Source organism: Myotis davidii, unplaced genomic scaffold (assembly GCF_000327345.1).
Source record: "Myotis davidii unplaced genomic scaffold, ASM32734v1 scaffold17, whole genome shotgun sequence".
Taxonomy (NCBI): Eukaryota; Metazoa; Chordata; class Mammalia; order Chiroptera; family Vespertilionidae; genus Myotis; species Myotis davidii.
The window spans coordinates 2,248,425-2,271,311 of NW_006288624.1; the positions used below are offsets into that span (position 1 = coordinate 2,248,425).

At 38.8% G+C, this 22,887-nt stretch overlaps 1 protein-coding gene across 1 annotated transcript in view; it reads left to right on the forward strand.

The window, feature by feature from the left end:
- Positions 1 to 17,419, forward strand: part of LOC102758456 (synaptojanin-2-binding protein) — a 31,238-nt gene extending 13,819 nt beyond the window's left edge. The window contains exons 2-4 of the mRNA XM_006760747.2: positions 4,478 to 4,614; positions 13,987 to 14,082; positions 15,368 to 17,419. Of these exons, the coding sequence (XP_006760810.1) occupies positions 4,478 to 4,614; positions 13,987 to 14,082; positions 15,368 to 15,508 (374 nt within the window). The 3' untranslated portion in view covers positions 15,509 to 17,419. The remainder of the gene's footprint in view (positions 1 to 4,477; positions 4,615 to 13,986; positions 14,083 to 15,367) is intronic.
- Positions 17,420 to 22,887: the final 5,468 nt, after the last annotated feature.

The window sequence follows — 22,887 nt, forward strand, 5'->3', positions numbered from 1 at the left end:
TGTCTTTTATTAGATAGGATTGTTGTAACACACAGCTGATAATCAACAGATACGTTCTGGGATGGTCTTTCCCTTTTTGTTTCCAGCTGACATCTCTTGCAGTTGGTTGGTGCATGTGCTGGACTGATTATTGCTTATTTTAAATACCACTCTTTGTAGATACTACTCATGAAGAGAAATGTCTGGGTTACATAGACATACTTAAAGTTTGAGTTCTTCCAGTCTTGTCCTAATAATGGATGAATGGATTTTTTAAAAATATACTTTTTATTGATTTCAGAGAGGAAGGGAGCAGGAGAAATGGAAACATCAGTGATGAGAGAGAAGCGTTGATCAGCTGCCTCTTGCATGTCTCCTACTGGAGATTGAACCCGTAACCTGGGCATGTACCTTAACTAGGAATTGAACCAGTGACCTCCTGGTTCATAGGTCGACACTCAACCACCAAGCCACACCAGCGGGCTGGATGGACTTTTTAATCTCGCCGTTTTTCTATATTTCAAGTTTATTCACATTTGTACTGTATAGTTATTCATCCTTTCTCCATCAAACTGTCTGGTTTGGGGCTGTAAGCAGGTACTACTAGTTCATTAACAACTACTCTTAGTGCAATTCTAGTTTATAAGGCTTTTTTTTTCAGATTTGTTAAGATAATTGGATCCTAACAACTACCTTTTGAGTTAGAGAGGGTAACAATTATAATCCTTATGTTACAGAAAAGAAAGCTGTGGATCAGAGGTGCAATGACTTTTTTTAGTCCACTTATCTGTTAAGTTATGGGGTTAATTTGTGACCCGGTCTGATTTTAATTCGCTTTTGCAAAATCTAAAAGGAATAGGAAAAGGAGTAAATTTCTGTTTATGGTTAAAGCAGGAACTGTCTAGTTTAGCTTTATGTCTTTCTCAGAACATAACACAGTGCCTGACACATGGTCAATCAGCAATTTTTTATTTACTTATTGATTTATTATTATGTATTTCTTAGAGAGAGGGAGAGAAAAAAACAGTGATTTGTTGTTCCACTTATGCATTCATTGGTTGATTCTTGTTTGTGCTCGCCTTGACTGGAGATCGAACCCACAACCTTGGCATATTGGGATGATGCTCTAGTCTAACCAGTTGAGCTACCCAGCCAGGGCCAATCACCAGTAATTTTTAATGGACACATGAACTGGGGATTATGTAGATTTTTAATGGACCAGGTTTGAATTGGTAATGTTGCTGCTACTCAGTACTTTGGTGACTTCCGTTTATTACAGTAGTGCTTTGAATTATAACTTGTGACCCTGGTCTTCTGACCTGGTCACAAGTTCAGTTCTATAAATGTTCTGGCTGAAGAAAGGGATTTCACATCATCAGTCCAGGAGTTTTCATAGTAAGTGGTGTGGTTCATTTACAGCTGAAGCAGCAATAGGTTATAAACATGCCTGTATGATGGGATTTCTGGAGGGACTAGACTGCACTGGTTTATTTTTAGGAAATTTCAGTAAGATTTCTTCCATTCTTCTTTTTTAGACACTGTTCTGTAGGTTTAAATAACCAGTAGCAAAGTTCCTCCTCTTTCTTTCCTTGTTTTTAATTCTCATCCGAGGATATTTTTCCATTGCTTTTAGATGGACTGGAAAGGAGATGGGGCGGAGAGAGAGAAACATCAATGTGAGAGAGACACATTGATTGGTTGCCTCCCACATGTACCCTTTCCCAGCCAGGGATTGAGCCTGCAACCAAGCTATGTGCCCTTGACTGGGAATTGAACCCTCAACTCTTTAGTGTGTGGGCTAACGCTCTAACCAGTGAGAAAACCAGCCAGGGCCCCTCCTCTTTCTTACTACTATATTGCATTCATCTGCTTAAAATCTGCTTTCTACCCAAGATTTCTAGTGGCAGCTGTTGTAGTGTTTGATTAGGATGTTGGATTTCATTGAGAGATTTTCTCCAAATAGTTTGTTCCAGTATTGAGAGAGGTCAATTGGCCTGAGCCACCTTGCTCAACCTGTCACAGTTGTTTTTTTAAAAAATATTTATATTAATTTCAGAGAGGAAGGGAGAGAAATAGAAACATCAATGATAAGAATCATTGATTGGCTGCTTCCTGCACGTGCCCTTACTGGGGATTGAGACCGCAATCTGGGCATGTGCCCTTCACCAGAATCTAACCTGCCAGTCCGCAGGCCACGGCTCTATCAGGCCGAGGCCTGAGCGCCGGCTAGGGTAAACCTGTCACAGTTTTGAAGTCATTTCAAAGCCTTCCATAAGGCAGGCTCCACCTACCTTTCCATCTTATCTCAAAGAACTCCACCAGCCCCTCTCCAATACCTGCTACCCACGATAACACAAATTAAGAGTGTTCTAAGAGAAATCACTTTGTAAATTTAAATTTTTTATACCCTACCCTTCAAGGAAGTTGAAATAGTCATTTTCCAGAAGTTCTTCTATCATGTATCTTAAGTCCTTCTTTTCATTCTCTAGCTGCAGATACTCTGTGCACAACTTACGCTAGTTAAGTGAAATATTTCCTGCTGCTTCTCTCTTCAGCCATGCATTTTCTTAAATCACAGATTAATTTTCTAGTGCTTATATTAATATTATGAGCTTTACATGTAAGTTCTCATCCCACCAGTGAGGAGAACGTTCAGAAAACCCACATATGTCTCTTTAAGTATCTGCTTTCTATTGAAACCAGTAAGTAGGCTAGTAATTGCCAATTGTACTACCAGATTTTTGATTTTTTAATTGTTTCTAAACTATCTCCTTTCTCTTGCACTGTGTTTTCACTTCTACAGTACTGACATTAAAGAAAACCCTAGAGAAGTTCCTTTTCTTCTTATTGCATAGATAAAATCCCTTTATAACAATGGTTTTAATAAACTGAAATCCTTCCCACAATTTAATGGTTGGTACATGGAAATAGTACTTTGGTAGTCAGGTTTATTTTGTTTTATTTGTGTTAAAAACATTTAAATGATATCTACTCTCTTAACAGATTTTTAAAAAATAAATTACGAGTCCTGGCCGGGTTGGCTCCATGGATAGAGCGTCAGCCTGCGGACTGAAGGGTCTTGGGTTCTATTCCAGCCAAGGGCACATGCCCAAGTTGCAGGCTCGATCCCCAGTAGGGGGCGTGCAGGAGGCAGCCAATCGATGACTCCCTCTCATCATTGATGTTTCTATCTCTCTCTCCCTCTCCCTGCCTCTCTGAAATCAATAAAAATATATTTTTAAAAAATTATGATTGAGTTATGTAATCAACACTACAGTTTTTATTTATTTATTTATCCTCACCCAAGAATATTTTTCCATTGATTTTTTTTTTTAGAGAAAGTGGAAGAGAGAGGGAAAGACAGAGAGAAATATCGATGTGAGAGAAACACATAGATTGGTTGACTCCTGCACGCACCCTGACCAGGGCCCAGGCCAGGGAGAAGTCTGCAACTGAGGTATGTACCCTTGACTAGAATTGAACCTGGAACCCTTTGGTCTTCAGGCCAACACTTTATCCACTGAGCCAAACCGGCTAGGGCTCTTAACAGATTTTTAAGTGTACAATACACTATTGTTATATGCACAATGTTTTACATCAGATTTCTAGAACTGAATCTTGTGTAACTGAAATTTTATGTCCATTTAAAATAGTCACTCCTAGAAGCGAAGAATAGAAAGAATGGTGGTTACCTGGGGCGGGGGAGAAGCAGAAATAGGGAATTGCTAATCATTCAGTCAGTTTTCTACTGCAACTAAAACTTAGCAATCACTGTATCCAAGTACATGGTTGTTTGCACTTGAGGTAGAAAAGGAAAGAAGAGTGAATTTGGCGATTTAGTTTTATCATGAAGCATCAGTTACCTTTCTATTTCCCAGGTTTCCTTCCGACACTTAGACTGCTGCCCCCTCAACTCAAAATAGAAAAAATAAGACTACCAAGACCATTTCTTCCAAAATACCACCATACACAAATTCTCCCAAAGGTTGGGAGAAGTATGGAAAGTAAAGTTTGGTTAGTAATCTCTCTTCTACTAAATTAAGAATGGTTTATTTGCTAATTAGTTAAAAGCATAGCTTCTTCTCATGGACACAGCTAACCTTGTTACATTAATAAAAGGAAAGTCAAGAATTGGGTCCACAGAGTGCCATCAACAGAATCAGAATCAAATGTGAACAGAAGCACATCTTATAAGAAGCACCATTATTCTTTCGCTGAGTTAACGTATGTTTTTCTTTTTATATTCAACAAACCATGTTGACCACTATGTTTGTATTTTTACTTCTACCTGATCTGAGCGGGCAGTTCTAGATACGCTTGAGCACTCCTGGCGACATATTCACTGGCCTTGCCCCTGAATATTCACCAGCTACATCAGTCTGACTCACCAGCCTCCCCTCTCTGCTAGGCCTTTCCTCTCTCTGTATCTTCTTCTTCTCTAATCCCTTTCTTTTTCTTCACCCCTATCTCCTTCACAACTCCTCCATGATTTTCTCAGGGCTGGGCTTCAACATCGTCGGTGGGACAGATCAGCAGTATGTCTCCAACGACAGTGGCATCTACGTCAGCCGCATCAAAGAGAATGGGGCTGCGGCCCTGGATGGGCGGCTCCAGGAGGGTGATAAGATCCTTTCGGTGAGAACTGGCTTCGGCCTCCTTCACTGTCCCTTGTTCCCTAGACCCCACTTCCTACTCCTAACCCCTTCCTTGGGAAGATTCCTGCCTGCCTTTTGGGATCAGAAAATATCCAATTGGTAGAGTTCAATACGAGGGACCTTGATCGGTCATCTTTTCCAGACTTATCATAGAATATGGAGTATATTAACTTGCTTGATAGACAAAGCAAAAAGTAAGTCCAGAATGTAAAGTTTCTTACCCAAGTTTTAAAAACATGAAATAGGGAGAGTTGAGGGACTGGTTGGTAGAGGGAGATAATTAAAATCCACAGTGTTGGTTGTTCTTCCATTGTACTTTGTCACTTCCTCCTTGTAGGTTAAAAAATTAATATGTCTCCCTTTATACCACAAGCGGCAAAAAAGTGAAGGTAGGAATTAAGTGTTCTTTTTAGACTCAGAGTTCCTTTTCACCCATTATTATGATAAAAAATTGGAATGCTATCTGATTTAGATATCTGTCCACTGTGCTTGCTCCCATTTCAACTCTCTTAACATCTGTAGTAAAGACCCTTACTGCATAGTAACCATTAATTTTATTGTTTTCTAGAAGTTCCTCAAGTCAGGGACCAGATCTTTTTTTAACCTTTTACATTCTAGCACAGTGTTAAATATGTATCTAACAAATAAAACAAGTTAGTAAATTCAGGCAAACCCAGCAAGCTTAGCTGATCAGAATATTAATAAAGTATCATGAATGGTAATTTCCCATTTTAGTCCTTCTCACTGACCATTTTGCCTCTTTAGTCCATTAAGCTTCTAGACCCTATTAATTAATCTGTTGAGATAGAGACAATGATAATCTACCTTTTATCTCAAAGGATATTGAGAAGTTAAGAAGCAGATTATATCCTACTGCTCCAAGAAGAAAGTCATTCTGAAAATAGGAAATCAACTTGAGTGGTACATAAAGGAAAACTTGAGAGTGGGTTAAAATAAAAGTTAAAGCATGTAGTTAGAAATTATGCGGTCCAATATTTTGACATAAGAGGGATTTGAGAAGTATAGGGGTTAAGAAGAAAGCCTTATTTGAAAAGCTTGGGTTAAAGGCCTATTGAAAAATTAGAATGGTTCGCAGTGTTTGAGCACTATATGCTAAGCAATATGCTGAGAACTTTAAACTTATTTAATATTGTAGTAACCCTGTGAGGTGGGTACAATTATTGTGCCTATTTTGCAGCTAAGAAAGTTGAGGCTTGGTAAGGTCAAGCAGCTTGCCCAGGGTCACACAAGTAGTAAGTGGCAGAGGACTAAAATCAGGTCTGTGAATGTGGAGCCTGTACTCTTAGCCAGTGTACTATACTGCCTCCTAACAGGTAAATAAGGAGCGAGGACTAGTTATCCTAAACAGAAAGTTGCATGGTGAATTAATAGTAGATTTTAGGTATGGTTTTATATAAAAACTGAAATTAGCCTTTTTATAAAGGGATAAAATTGGATGGGGGGGGGACATAAACCTCAATGTGAGAGAATTTATTAGACATAAGCTGAGACGATGAGCCTTTTTTGTATGGGCCATTGCCTCAAAGAGGAAGAAATTGGAAGGCCACTCAAGTTTTTAAAAAGGGTAGGAGATAAATGTCATGAGAAAAGTAGATGTCTAAATAACTTAGCTCACTCGACTTTAAAATTTATAGCAAAGAGGATTTCACTTTATCAAAATACAAGAACTATTACAAAAATCTATACAAGATAGTAAATATTACAAATATATATAAAACACAGCACAAAGAATGATTCACGCTTAGGTTCTGTCCAGTTGAGGAAAAGACATGTGAAAGGAGAGGAATATGCAGTCAGAGATGGAGAGAGATACAAAAGACAGAGAAAGAGGAAACAGTGGAGCCTGTATAGGTGGGAAAGGCCAGCTGTCCTCTCCATTCTGTCTAGGTTTACGTTCTCTGGCCAGTTTCCCTTCCCAGAGTTTGCTCCCAAATTCCTCTAGATCCCATTCCTTAAGAATTAGTGACTTTCTTGTCTCACCATCCTGTTCCCTCTATATCCTAAAGTGAACTAGTTATCCATTAATCCTTAAACAGTTACATCTGTGCATTAGCTCACTTTATCCCTTTGATGTACTTAAGTACTTATTTATTATTGGCTTTGGAGTCTCCATAAAATGATGCTAAATTGTTTATTAGTCTATATTCCCATTTATTCTGTATGGGCTTTTCTGTTCTCCTCACATGGGTCCATGTTGTAAAATATGCCCCAACTCTTTCTTGTAACGTTCGCCAGATAATAAAACGAAGAATATGCCCTTTCCTGAGCACATATCCATTTTAGATAACTACCAGCAGTATCATTAAGTGATCTAGATTTCTTGTGAATATTATTGACTATTAATTTAATCTTTGCATTTCTCCCTAAATACCCATGTTTTGTCTTACTTTCAAGTTCCTAAATTAAATAACTGCATAATTCATTTTGCAGTTTCCCTTTTTCATCAAAAGTGGAATTTATTTTTTTGTGTGGTCACTGTGGATGATTTAAACTTAAAAGAAAGAAAAACTTTAATGGATGTAAATCATATTTAAGATGGAAGGCCCCATTACATCCAATAGCCATGAAACAAAAGCAGGTATTTTCAATAGAAGAACAGACCTGAAGCTGAGCTAAGGACTGGAGATTCATCACCCAAAGTTCACTTTTTTTGTGTGTGATGGTAAAGATGGTTTAATATCTGTACAGGTTACCAGAGGATCTGGGGAAATTTTATTTTTGTGGGGGGAGGGAGGGAAAGGAATCTGTTTAGGTTTCTCATTTCTCCCATGTGGCTGCCTAAATGAAGGGAGGTGGGTAGTCAAGAATAGTCAATCCTCAGTGAACTCTGCATTTTTATAAAGCCCAGGGTGACATAGCTGGTTATTATAATGCACAGATGAATGTTTCATTTTGACCAAATCTCTTAGATAACAAAAATGACACAGATTGGGCCATTAATCAGCTGCATTTCATATTCTCTTCAAGTACACTTATTAATTTGGTGAATGAAAGAGTTGAGTAGTCATTAACATTTATCAACTATTGTACTTGGCCTGCAGAGCACTGTGCCAGGTGCTATGGAAAATTAAAAGAAAAAATGAGAGTCTTGTTTCTGGCCCTTATCTAGAAATCAATAGGAAAGACCCAGCAGGAGTCCTCATCCAATCAGCTGCAGAGACATTGAAATATACAGAATCCTTTAGACAAAGTACCTCTCCAGAAGGTACTTTGTCTTCCCATTTCTGTGTCCCCAGCTCGTAGGTCTATAGCTGGCACAGAGTAAGCATCTAGTAAGCTAGTTGCTCTGTGAATGAATTATAGCATGATTGACATTTTTGGTTGGTCCTGATTAATTGGAACTGGATAATTTCCCCCCCTCCAACTTTGATTAAAAAAAAAAAAAAGAGACATCCCCTCCCCCCAATTGCAGTTCATTTCAGGATCTTGGTTAAACATTTAAATATCCAAAGTGTAATCTGAGGCCAGTGCTTATTAAATTGAGCCCATTTTTTTCTACATCTTCTATATACACATTTATATTATCCTGTAGAGTTCCTGTAACTAACATCCTGAGATAATGTTAGATCATCCTGAGGCAGTTCAAAATTATTACTCATCAAAGAAAACTAATTTTAACTCATTTTATTCATTTCCTAAGTTTCCAGGAAATAGGAAACTCATTTTTAAAGACTGCTAACAACCATAGTTAAAGCAAAAATTTTTATGTTTTCCCATCAGAACACCTAGAACACCACTGTCCCAATTCTCTGAACATTTAGTAAAATGTTCTAGCATATTATAAATCTGCCATATCTCAGGTTCAATAAAACTTCCTATGCCATGAATTCTGGAAGCTGAAGTAGCAAGTTTAGCAGTATTCTAAGATTTCTCATTTGAATAGCTCTTGGTACTAGAAGTGAGGTCCAAGACTATCTGGCCATCACATGGAAACCTGTTAGAAATGCAGAGCCTCAAGAACCTTCCCTGGCCAGCATTATAACGAGATCCCTGGGTGAGAGTGAATAAAGTAGGAGAAGCACTACTCTAGGCAAATGTCTTTCAAACCTTTTCAGTTATCAACTGTAATAGGAAGTATACGTGTGTATGTGCGCATAAACACACACATACACAGTTGAAGCAAAGTTTAACAAAATAATTCTGTATGTGATGATTTCTGATATATTGTGTTTTCTTCTAATTTTACTTTCAAAAAATTCAATACTGGTCTTGACCTACTGGATTGCCTTCACTATCATCTGTAATAGGTCAACAGACCCATATGTTAAAAAAAAATCACTACTCCAGTAAATGGAAATCCACTGATGAAATCTGTGGATGCATAGAGTATATATTAAGATACATATCTAGAGTCAGTAGACTGGGTATGGAAACCAGTTAGAAGACAATTTCAGACAGTTTAGGTTAGAGCTAACTTAAATTTCAGGATCAAGTGGAGGTCTTGGTTAAAGCATAGAATATAGGATAGGGCCTAATAATTTCCACGTTAAACAAGTTCCCAGAGTAATGCTAATGCTGCTGATTCTGGGACCAACTGAGATCCTCTGTTCTATATGAGTAAAGATGATGATTTTTTTAAAAAGATGTCACATATATTTAGGGGTAAAGCTTACAGAACTCAGTGGTTAATCAATAATGAGCTGGAATCTGTAAAAACGCTTAGAGGAGCTAAATATTAGAAATCAAATTTGTCTTGGAGTAGAAATGACATTGTCAAGAGAGAAAGAATCATAATTTGTTTTATAGGGCTGGTTTACCTTGGGCAAAGGATGAAAAATGGTTCTTTAAAAAAGAAATTCCCTTTGCATTTCTAAAAGGCCTCTTGTTTGGAGTTTCATTTGCTTACTTTTTTAAGCAGTTATAGAGTAAAAGTCCTTTTATATTAGAATACCTTTAGGCTTAAATAGGAGGGTCAAAAGGCATAATTAGCATACTGTGTCTGTACCCTGTATAGCACCTTCTTTTGCCTGATGTCACCAATACCTTTCTTCCCTATTAGCAGAAGGAGGCTCAGCAGAGGACCAAGATTACATACACATTGAGTCATCGGTGGGTAAAGCTGCTAATAGAGCACAGGCTTTTCAGCTTTGTGTCATATTGAGAATAAGTCCGTCAGACTTCGTGTAGTTATTTATGGCTGTTTGCAGGGAGTGCTCTGCAACCAACCCTCAGAAAACCATGTGACATTTTTTGTACTCAAGTGTTATTCAACGCACTATTTAGGTATTATAGGGGTAATAATGATAAGTTGCGATACAGGCTCTCCAAGATGTTTACAGTAGTACATAAAGGGATTATGATATAAGGCAGAATTTAGTTTGACTTTATGATGGTTACATATTACGGAGATTCAAAGTAGCAAATCAGTCACATCTAGAAAGGCCTTGTCAGTGACGCAGTAGTTAACTAAATTGCTTTTTAAATTTTAACGCTACTTCAATATATAAACACCTTATATTTTTATACAACTCTGAATTTTTTCTGTGTGTTACGTACAGGGTCTCTTCCCAAAAATGTATATACACTTTAACAGCTGATAGCTCAATTTTGAAAGTGAAATGTATTTTAATAAACACCGCCTTTATAATTATCCAAAGTGTGTGCATACATTTTTGGGGGACAACCTATATTAGATACAAATGAAACTGCAAAATCAAAAAAATTCAATTTACAGCATGAATGTGATGAATGGTGATTTGTTACTGAAATAAAATTCTTGCTTACAGTGTAACTTTCTATAGTGTTTTAAAGTGAAGGTTTTGGGGCCAGGCAGCTTGAGTTTGAATCCTGGCTTTGCTGCTCCCATTATAGATGCCATGCACAAGCTGCATAGCCTCTCTAGTTTTATCAGTAACATGCGGGTTCCTAACTTACGGGACTGTTGTGAAACTGAGTAAGTTTGTACATGTAAAATGACTGGACAGCTCCAGAGATGATAAATATGCAGTGGGTCCTGGCAATTATTACTGACTAGCATGGCAAAGATTATTTTGAACTCACTGTTCGTTTTTTATCCTCATCTGAAGATATGTTTTTATTGATTTTTTTTAGAGAGAGAGAGAGAAACATCGATGTTGGAGAGAAACATCCATCGATTGCCTCCCATATGCGCCTCAACTGGGTATTGAATCCGCAACCTAGGTATGTGCCCTGACCAGGAATTGAACCTGCAAGCTTTTGGTGTTGAAGGCAACGCTCCAACTAACTGAGCCACCCAGCCAGGGATGAACTCTGTGTTCTTGCCATTGAATGTCATATCGTTCTCTCATTTGCAGTCATATTACTATGAAATTGGGCTCTGATACTGAACTATGACATCTGGCATTTGTTAACATGACTATATCATTAACTTATTTGTCTCTGAGAGGAAATAAATACCTATTTCTTTAAATGAGAAATACAGTTATCACAGGCTAAATTAGTTAAGTGAGTATTCTCACTACAATCAATAGTCTTTCCCCAGGAATTAACTAAAAAAAAATTAAGTCATTGAGACTCTGGAAGTTTTTCCCTGTGGCATATGTTAAAAAAAGATATGATCAGAATATGGTTTAGTAGCATGAAATCAAAGTCCATCAATTAGAAAAGCTTATATTCATTTCTACACTATGGGTACCAGGACTGATCCTATTTAAGCTCAATCTTAGAAAATAAGTAGAATTTTTTAAGAGGAAAGGGTATTTAGGTAGTAGATATAGCTTAAGTGCAGGTATGAAAGTAAGAATATATGTTTTTTTTGTCTCAGAGTAATGAGTTATGTGATTTAGCTAGAGCCTAGGATACGTGATAGGGAGTAATGCGAGATTAAATTGGGAAAGTAGGTTCCAAAGGTAGGACTTTGCATATCAGAATGAGAAATCAGGCATGCACGCTGTCCTCCCCTGCTTCAACTTCTGTTTTTGTTTTTGAGCCATAAAGTAGTATAAACAGGATTATACTTTAGAAAGATTGGTCTGGGGACATAGTGTTTGAATAGGGTAGTACAGGGGAGGACCTAGAGGAAAATAAATCAGAGAGAAGGTGATTACAGTAGTTCAACTAAAAGTATCCACAGTCTAAAGAGAGAGGTACCAGACAGAAAATAATAGCATATGAGGAATGTCATTATGTTAAACTACAGGATTTGCCAATATATTGTATGTGAAGATTGACAGAGTGGAAAGAGTTTAAAACTATTATGAAAAATTTAGTCTGAAAGGATGGTAGTGGCAATAAAAGAAAGTTGGGATAGTCCGGTTTTATGGGAAATAGTAAAGAGGCTTTGGAGATGTTGAGTGGGGTCTAACAGAATATCCATATGCAGGTAGCCAGCAGGAAATAGGTAAATCCAGAAGTAGAAGTAGGGATACAATTTTTTTTAAATATATTTTTTTATTGATTTCAGAGAGGAAGGGAGAGGGAGAGAGAGAAACATCAATGATGAGAGAGAATCATTGCTTGGCTGCTTCCTGCACGCCCCCTGCTGGGGATCGAGCCCACAACCTGGGCATGTGCCCTTCACTGGAATTGAACCTGGGACCCTTCAGTCTGCAGGCTGATGCTCTATCCACTGAGCCAAACCAGCCAGGGCGGGATACAAATTTTGGAGTGGTCTGCAGATTATAGTTGAAATTGTGAATAATCACATGGGAGAAAAAAATAAGAGGACAAAAGACAACTGACATTGAGGAATATTTACTTGCCTTAAGAAGGAAAGAAGGAGAAAGGAATTAGGAAAGGAACAGTTTAAGAACTAAAACAGGAGAGAACTGCAAAACAGAGGAGGCGGTCTCAAGGTTGAAAAGGGGCTGTAAGATTTGGTGATTGGAATTCACTGCCCAGTGTTGAAGTCCAAGGCTTATGGCACTTGGTGACTAATATGTAATAGAGCTAGAAACTATTAATTCGGGAAGGCCAAGCTGTTGGTAGATGAATTCACCAAGGATATCGGCAGGAGATAGAGTGGAAGGACTATTCTGAACCTCTGGAGAAGGAACACTGTGACAAGGAAGGTGAGAGATTTGAATAAGTCAATGACCTGAGCTTCAGCTGAGCAGAGAATAGTTGGTGAGTCAGAGCAGAGGAATAGTGCAGAAGGAGCAGTAAAATGCAGGGTACTTCAGTCTTCTGGTATTTAAACACACTAGCCCTGGCTTCCGCACTTACTATGCCTTTGGGTACATTCCCTAGCCTTGCTAGGCTTCCGTCCCTTCAACTGTGAAAAACAAGATAAAAATAGTGTCTACCTCATAGGATTATTGTGAGAATTAAATTAGATAATTCATAATGTAAAGCATATAGCACAGAGCCTAGCAAGTAAATATATTAGGTATTTTTGCTGCTGCTGCTGTTGATGACACTAACATGTACAAAAGATATGTAGTTCTTGCATAAGGTAGGCTATGCTGTGTCACTGAGTGCAGCATGGATAGATATCACTGTGGCCAGAGTCACTCCTGACACTGAAAGTAGTAATACCAGTAGCACTGCAAATCTCTCACCCCTAAGTGGTAGGACTGACCTACCGTGAAACATTCTTTAGGAGTTTGGATCATCACAGAAACTTGAGGATAGGAGTATCAATGGAATTAAGGGCAATTGTTCACAGTAGAACAAGACCAATAGAATGGGCCAGGAGATTTTGTACCACATCAAAATAAATTGTGGGAGAGTTTTATGTAATTATATTTCTAGAGATGAAGCTGGCAATGCCAGGGATTAGAAATAAACCTGGAAGACCATGCTAGCTGTAGGAAGTCAGACTGATGCTCATGGAAGACATGCAAATACAGTAAAAAATTCCAGGTGTCCAAATGAGATAGGCCATAGGAGCTAAGGAGAAAGAGACTGCCTTTTTAAAAAATATTTATTTTTTTAACATTTTTATTTATTGATTTCAGAGAAGAGGAGAGAGAGAGAGAGAGAGAGAGAGAGAGAGACATCAATGATGAGAGGGAATTATTGATTGGCTGCCTCCTGCATGCCCCCTACTGGGGATCGAGCCCACAACCTGGGTGTATGGCCTAACCAGGAATTGAATTGTGACCACCTGGTTCACAGGTTCACGCTCAACCACTGAGCCATGCCAGCCAGGCCGAGACTACCGTTTTTTGTTCTTTTTAATTTCAACTTAAGTGCTCTTCAAATGGTCCATGGAACTCAGTTTTAGGAAAATGTAGCTTTGAAAATGAAGTGTTACACTGAGTTCTAAGTGACGTTATTCATTCTCCTAAACCTTGGAATTTGCTCTGTAGGAGTTGTTTTTTAAATGTTTGATCACATGAAAGTAAATCTTTGACTTCAGAGAGTTTACATTCTAACTCTTACTACTTTTTCTTGCTGTTTTCGACAGGTAAATGGCCAAGACCTAAAGAACCTGCTGCACCAGGATGCTGTAAACCTCTTTCGTAATGCAGGCTACGCTGTATCCCTAAGAGTACAGCACAGGGTAGGTGTTGTGTCCTTTGCGGGCAGCACCTGGCCCCAGGCTTTTGTGCCATTGTGAGTGAGCCCTGTGGTGTAACCTTCAATGGTGTGTTTGGATTTTTTTCCTTTCACTCCCACTCTTTTGAAGAGCTTGTCTAGCAGGTGTCTTCTGGAACTCTGCTTATCATCAAAGGACATTTGTAACAGTATTTTTGCAACCCAGGTCCTAGTTTTAAAGATAAGGCTTGACAACCAAATTGAAATAAATGGCGTGGGGTTGGGGGTATACAACCACAGTCAATTTTTTTAGTGGGGAAGTAAAACATGTGTCTGCCGTTGGACATTCTTGTTTATAAAACTCTAAGTACAAAGATGGTAGGTTTTCTGATACCTACTCACTGTCACCTCCATGAACACTTTGCTTATCAACGTGGTGACTCTTCTGACCAAAGCTCTGGTGCTCAAAGTCGAACTCCAGGAAAACGGAAATGGAATTCAGAATTCAGTCAAGACAGCACCTATCCCTGTATCCACTTCTTAGTTCCTAGTGTCTTACAATGTGGATGATGGGAAGAGAAGCCTGTAGACAAAATTCCTCCCATAGCAACGATTTTGGGGGCATATGCAACACAGTTTCAATGTGTCTTTAAAGGTATTCTCTCTTAAACTGATGCTTGGATATGATTTCTTTTCACTTCGTTACCTCTGATTCTGTTTGCCTCCATTCCATACAGGTTCCACCTTTATCTGTGTCCAGTGTTACAAAATAGGGGAGGAAGGACACAACCTCATCTTAGGAGGGAGTGGGGTGCCTTTTGAGTTGAAAATAATGGAATTACACCTTGTGCAATTTATGCTTAGATAACAGATAATTTAAATAACATTGCTCAGCTCTGCTCTTATTGCACTCTAATGACTGATAATCTTTCTAAGTAAACATTCTAGGAAGATGGACATCCCCCCTGTCCCACCCAATAATTTTCAGGTTTCCTACAGGATCAGTAGACTTCATCTCTTACCTTCATTTCCTGAGATGAGACACATAGAGCTTGGTGGAGGCCGTACAAAAGCAGAAAGAGGTTATCTGGCTTATTTCCGGGGGTCCCTGTAGGTCAGTAGCACAGACAAGGCAGATGTCTCCCCATCAGCCTTTTGTTTCCACAGAGTCGGTGATACTGACATAGACTCTCTGCTAGACAGCGCTTAGACTTGCAGCTTTGACAGACCCAGGACATGTGTCAGCCTGGACCTTTCAGTTGTGGGAAACACACTGGTCACCAGAGTTAACATTTTTCTTTCCCTTCCAGTTACAGGTGCAAAATGGGCCCCTCGGACATCGAGGCGAAGGGGAGCCGAGCGGCATTCCCATGCCTGTGGTGCTGGTGCCACTGTTTGCCCTCACCATGGTGGCAGCCTGGGCCTTCATGCGATACCGGCAACAACTTTGAACAGCTCGCTTCCTTCCAGAGCTCCTGATGAAGAGAACATTTCTTCCTTTCTCTCCTCCTCCTCCTCCCCTGCCATTCTCCCGTCTCTTGCCCTCTCTCTGCATAGCTCACACATGATTTAAAGAGACTGCTTCCCAACCAGAACCTGGCTCTTCAAAATCTTCAAGTCCTCGTATTCTGATGGGAGAGTAGAGGCATTGTTTGAAGGAAAGCTGAAGAAAGACTTGCTTAGGACAAATGAGGAGTCATATGTTTTACTAGGACCGCCAATAGAATCAGCTACAACCAAAGAGGGAAAAGTCCAGTCTTGCCGCACCATGGTGATACCTGTTTTCTTAGCTGGCTTGCCTCAGAGGCCAGCTGTGCGATATAAGAGGAAGAGAGGATTTTTCTTTCTAATGATCTTCCTTGGGAAATTTTTTGGCCTTTATTTACTTTCTAATGACATACTTGGGTGCCTATATCAAACAAAATACAATGAGGAGACCATTTTTACTTTTTAGAAGATATATATATATATATATATATATATGTATATGTATATATATATACACACATATGTGTATATATACATATACATATATATATTTACACATGTATACACATATGTGCATAAATGATAGTATAATAGTGAAGCCTTATGGAGAGTTAAAGAGGTAGAAACCTGCTCTGGTTTCTAGATTTCTGGTGGAAGGGGTGATCTTAATTGCGGGAGTAAGAGAGTGAACCTGACAGGATGCCCAGTTTGAGTCATAAGAAAAAGGAAGGAAAACTGAAGCAACTAGTTTAAAATCTTAGAATTCTTATTTCTCATAACATTTAAGGTGAAGTTGAGGCAAAATGCCATAATCCAGCTTAGCGCAAGTCAATCTGTCGGAAAACCTTTGAGGTTTAGAGATAAATCTTACCAATCTCCGGCCTACTTAGTGACTTTTTGGATACCTCACAGCCTGTGAAAGGATCAGCTGGAATGATTGTGGTCAGAGCTGTAGTGACAGGACAAAACAACCCAGTGAAAACTCCACAAAGGAAAAAGATGGTGCCTCCAAGGTGGTGCCTGAATCCCCCAGACTGCCAACACGTCCCCCAGGGCTAGTAACAGGCAAACTCTGAGTGAGGGAACTGCTCTTGGTCGGGTGGGCATGAAACCAGTTTTGCTTCTGATTCAGTTCCGTTTAGAGAGTTTGGATTGCTAGTTTGTAATTATTATTATTTATTTTTTTTTGAAGAAAAAAAAACACCCATGAAACACTGGTTATGGTTTTAATGAATGAACCAGTTTGCAGGGAAGGGGAAGAAAAGAGTTGTGTTTGTTTTAGGGGGGAGGGGACTTTCATAGGGAAACCTTGAGAGCAAGATGCAGGTGAATGGATGCTGGGGAATACTGAGGTTAATAATGAGGTGGGAACCGTCCTGTGGAAGTGGTATTGAAGAGTGGTTTTAAAGCATTAAGGAGAGCTGAACCAAGACTAATTTTCTGGCTTTAAGAAAAACATTTCCATCTTTCAAACATATCCGCTAGACTGTAGGCCTTATACATACAATCTTGACAACAAGAATGTGAGGACTTCCCCTTGGGCAATCAGTTATGTCTATTTTTTGGCATAGATGATCTAACAAGTATTTTACAAATGTTGATTGGACATCAGCTTTGTTAAGACACTTTTACAAAGAAAGAAAATACATATTGCCTCCATCCTAACGGTTTTTTTTGTTCCAGTTGGGAACTAAACCTATATACATAAAAAGGGAATTTGCATAGTCAGGGCAATGTAAGTTTGGTGTCAGATGTACAGTGCAGACAGCAAGAGGGAACAGAACTGAGCCACCATCACTGAGAACGTTCCGTGGAGGAAGGGGACAAGCTAAGGACCCTTGAGGAGCTCACAGTCTAGTTACCAGGTTAAGTAACAGTTGAACACAATAATAAAAGAAATGGTACTCGGCACAACGCAATGCAGCCATCACACTTTTTTAAGGTATTCAGAAAAAGAAAGCCATTGCATAATGACATGAGGCCAGAGTGGAAAGGGAAGGCTTTTAAAAATAAAAATCCCAGTAAGACCTTGCCTCCAGGTCAACTGTTCCTGTAGGGGACAAACTCGCTTTAAACAATCCTGATGTGACTTACGCCTTTAAACCTTAACTGGTCACCTAGACGCTTGGCATTTGTACATTCCTCAGAGAAACACTGACAGTATTCCAGTTCTCACCCCAAACCGCCCACTGTGGGGGCTCAGCCTCGGGGTCCTCCTTGTACCTGGAGTGTGTGTAGCCGTTTCACTTCTGTAGGGGCCTGCTGGCCTCCCAGGGTTCACCTCAGGGTGTGCACATGAACTCGTGGGAGGACCTGAGACACACATACCAAACGAAGCAAAGGGGCAAGCAGGAAGGAAAGCTCTTTTTTTTATTTGTTGGTATATATGAATAAAGAGAACACCTATCCCACTGCTGGTAGAAGTTTAGTTTTGGTTGATAATAGGGATTCTGATGCATTTTAATAATTTTGGCTTTCCCTGGATTTAAATAGCATTTAAAGATCAATATACTGACATTTTAGGCAGGTGTGCTATACTTTTATTTCATTCTCACAGTGGTTCTCAACCTTCTGGCCCTTTAAATACAGTTCCTCATGTTGTGACCCAACCATAAAATTATTTTCATTGCTACTTCATAACTATAATGTTGCTACTGTTATGAATTATAATGTAAATATCTGATATGCAGGATGGTCTTAGGTGACCCCTGTGAAAGGGTCGTTCGACCGCCAAAGGGGTCGCGACCCACAGGTTGAGAACCACTACATTACATTATCATAGATGTCAGAATCCATTGTAGATCTTTTAAAAAAAATCCATGCTCTTTATGAATTGAATTGAATATTCCTGCCACCTTATAGATTGTATCATTCCTACCTGAACTACTGTTTTCAAAGTTTTAAAGAAGTATTTTTAAGACCATGTACTTAGAACACTTCTCTATATCATCCTATCTTATACATATAATCCTAATAAGACATTGTTTCCTTCAATCATCTATTTCCTTTTCCTGCCAAGTTTTAATCTGTGCTATTAATTAATCACACCTTCTAGTCATGCGTAATGAAAAGGGAGATTTAATATTTGTTACTGCATTTGTGCCAGGTACTGTACTAAACCCTGATAGGTAACACTAATTGTTCATGCCTCACAACTCTGGGATCTAAGTATTATTATAAAGACACTAAAGAAAAGAGAGTAAAATTACTTTCCTAAGATTGCATAGGTGGTAATAACAGAATTAAGATTTAAACTCATGTCTTCAGGTGCCATCATCAGTGATATTTCTTCACTGGTAGTGGCTCTCAAACAGGTTTGGTTAAAAGCATCACCATCACCCGAGAATTTGCTAGAAAAGCAAATTTTTGGGCTTAACCCAGACCTATTGACTCAGAAACAGTAGGGCACCCAGCAATCTGTAATAATACCTCCAGGTGACGGATTTAGCTGAAGTTTAAGAATCACTTCTGAATGCCAATAATTGTACCCATTTTCTCAGGTTAGAATTACCTGGAGAGCTTATAAGAATTCCGATGCCCGGGTTGTATCTAGGCCAATTCAATAGAATCTCTGGGTATGGAAGTCAGGCACCATAAAATAAAGTTTACCAGGTGATTCTAGTTGCAGTGTCAGTAAAAAAAACAAAAACAAAATAACAAAAAACCCCACAAAACAAAAACTCGATGGCATTTAAACCTAGACACCATTTAAGTTACATACAGACATGGCTCCAGCCAAAAATGAGAATTTCACTTGGGCCTTTTTATTTTCTTAAAATAGAAGCTTATATTGCAACTTTTCCTCTACTTTTATTTAAAAAATATGTTTTTATTGATTTTTAGAGAAAGGGAGAGAGAGAAAGAGAAATATCAGTGATGAGAATCATGACTGCCTCTTCTAGGGATCGAGGCCACAACCCGTGCATGTGCCCCGACTAGAAATCAAACTGGTGACCTCTTCATTCCTGAGTCAACACACAACTGCTAAGCCACGCTGGCCGGGCTACTTGGGCCTTTTTAGAGCCCAGCTCTCCGTGAGCTTCTGCCCAAAGTATAGATGTGGAATAAGAAGTGCAACATTCTTTGGCTTCTGACTTGCTAATGACTGATCAACCTCCAGCAAAATGTAGTGTTTCAGGTTGTGCATCTGTTAAATCAGAACCAGACTAGAACACGAGCAGAAGGAACCAGAAAGATTCTAGGATGTATTTGACTCAGAGATGAGAACCTCAAGGCTCAGGGAGGTGAGCTAACTTAACCCAGATCATACACTTGCTTTGTTGCATAAGTGCTCTTTCCGTCTCATCTTTGTCTTGAATGTATCCACTACATGAACATATACAAAACTCCTTTGTTTTTAAAAAAAAATCCCAATCCACTTCCATCTTCTCTCTGGGTCTTAAATAAAAACCAAAGGAACTGACTGACTACACATGTGTGTTGCAAGCTTCATGCATAATTGGGAGATGCCACAGAATAATCTGAGAAAGACCTAACATCAAATTCAATTAAATGAGCTCTTCTGAGACTAGTTCCAATAGGCTAGAGAAGTGTGTTTTTTTGACATAGGACATCGTTTTTATTGTGTAAATAGCAAGTTAAGATACAATTTCATGTGGAGCCAATAAAGATCTTATTCTAGTCAAATCTAATCAGACTTATCTTTGTATAGATGAGGATTTTCTTTTCCTTCAGCAAATGAGTGGGTGCTGGGTGCTGAAGACACAAGCTAAAATTTCACTATTGGAAAGTGGTGGAGTATTTATTGGTGATGTTGGTGTTAAATTATTTTTCTAACATCACTGAGAAGCAGAGAATATATTGAATTATGATACTCTTTATCTCTCAGCTATAAATTGAACAGTGATTATGATCTTGGGTAAGCCCCTTTTGCTGTTTCTCTTTTATCTGCAAATCTGAGAGACCAGTATTTACATTTAAAAGGGTAATTGTGATCAAAAGGGAGCCAGTATTTTAAGGAATTCTGTTCTGATTGGAACCAGGTTCTTAACTGCCATAAACTCTTGCCTGATGTTGATATTTATATTTGGGCTACAAAGCACCTAATCTCTTACCTGATGCACTTGATAAATAACATAAGAATGCATTGCTGTGCCTAAGGAATCAAGTTATACCAAACATCAGGTCTTGTTTCTCTAAATGTTGTCCTTACTGTTGATGTTCTTTTTGCTGAGTGAAAAGGGAGAGGACTGGATAATGTTTTCAGATGCAAATCGATCATTAACAGAGTCATGTACAAAAGAACTCTGTAGTTACTGTAATTATTAAATGTATTGACCAATCAGGAAAATTGAATAATCCTTAGTTTGCAGATTGGCAAATGGAATCACAATTCCATTTTAATTCTGTATCTGCAATGCTGATTTGAATATGAAATTCTCATTACTGGATATTTGTGCATTTTACCCCTGGACCATATTAGTTCTTATAAGATTATTTTCCTTATGAACCTTATTTTATTTTGCTTCCTTTCTACTTTGATCCTAGTGTCACATTGCATGCCTGGATCTAAAAGCAAGTAGATGCCCTATAGCATCTTGGGAGATACATGGGCATAAAACTACTTCTAGGAAATATAATTACACATTAAATATGTTAGTGAGGCCATCAAATGGGTGATAATTTCCTAAGCTTTGCTATTTGATACCAGATAGAACAAATGAGATCCTAGTGTATCTAACTGTGCCTCACTCAGTACTGGCATCTAATAAAAACTTGTTACATTTGTCAGTGATCTTTATAATTTTTCCACCTTATTTTGAAGATTATTGAATTTTTTTTCTTTTTGCCAACTTCTTAAGAGTAGTGTGCCTCTGACAAAACAATGGAAAGAGGGAAGAAAACTCTAAATGATCAATTTGAGGCTTATCTTTGACTAAGGAGATAAGGAGGGGCACTATCATGTACCACTATTAATGGCGAACAATTACTGAGCTCCTTTCAATATTTCAGCTACTGTCCTGAGCATGTGTTCATTTAAGCCTCACAACAACTGTTGTCATTATTCCCGTTTTACAGTGAGATGAGCGAGGCATTGAGAGATTAATTCACCCAAGTTATACAGCTAGATAGAACCTGCATATATAACCATGGCACTGTACTGTCCCTAGTCTCCATGGTGTCAGGTACTACCCTGGGGTGCTCTTTTGCATAACTAAGGTAAAAAAAACATCTCCCCATTATGCAACATAGTATCAGTAATCCCATCTTTACAGATAAGGTAACTCATGGTTTAAAGAGGTTAACTTGCTCTTGAGACATAGCTAGTTAGTTCCAGATCTGGGAATTTACTTAAAGCCAATGAGAAGTTCACTTCTCACCATTTCAGAAAATGAAAATTTAGTTTACTGAATTTGGTACAACCATGCTAGCTCAGTCTTCCATTGTGGATAATAGGTATTTGGCTACACTAGGTACAAAATAGCAGTAGCTGTACCCTTCTGTATTTACATACAACATTTGAAGGCAGTTGCCAACCTTTAGTATCTTACTTCTGGCCCCTTCATCCCCCAAAGCCTTAAAAGATACACAGAGGCAGAAATGGGTTTGTGCCATAGGATGAAAAAGGGTTTGTCAGAACTGAATATTGACTCTGCTTATAGCTGACTTTGATGTGAACAGGAAAGGCAGTTTACACTGGTCATTATGGCTCTGTCACAGCTTAAGCAAAGTGCAGGCCTGGAGTCCAAGTGCTAATCTGTACCTGCTGTGTGTACAGAATGGCCACCTTCTTTCTCCCTGATGGGCGAAGAACATATGTCAGTTTTCAACTATATAACAAGCCACTGCAAAATTAAGTCACTTAAAGCAATATTTTAATAAACTTTTAAAAGATTCTATGGGCTGCCTGAGTGTTTCTCCTCCTGATACCACCTGGGGCCACATGCAGCTGCCTTTATCTGATGGCAGAGCAGAGGGTAGGTAGTCCTGGATGGCCTCTCTTCCTTGTGGGGAAATTAGTGCTGGCTACTAGCTAGGTGCCTTGGTTCTCCTCCACATTGCCTTTCATCTTACAATCCACTAGATTGGCTCCTCACAGACTGGGGCACAATATGGATGAACCTCGAAAACCAGACACAAAGGAACACCGATGATTCTATTTTTATGAAATGTCTATAGAGACAGACATTAGATTAGTAGTTGCCTAGGGTTGGGGGTGGAAAAAAGGCACAAGCTTTCTTTTTCAGGTGATAAAATGTTTTCAAATTAGATTTTACTGATGGTTGCGTAATTGTGTAAATATACTAAACTTAAGATCAACCAAAGGACTTGCATGCATGCACATAAGCATAACCAATGGACGTAGACACTGGGGGGGGGG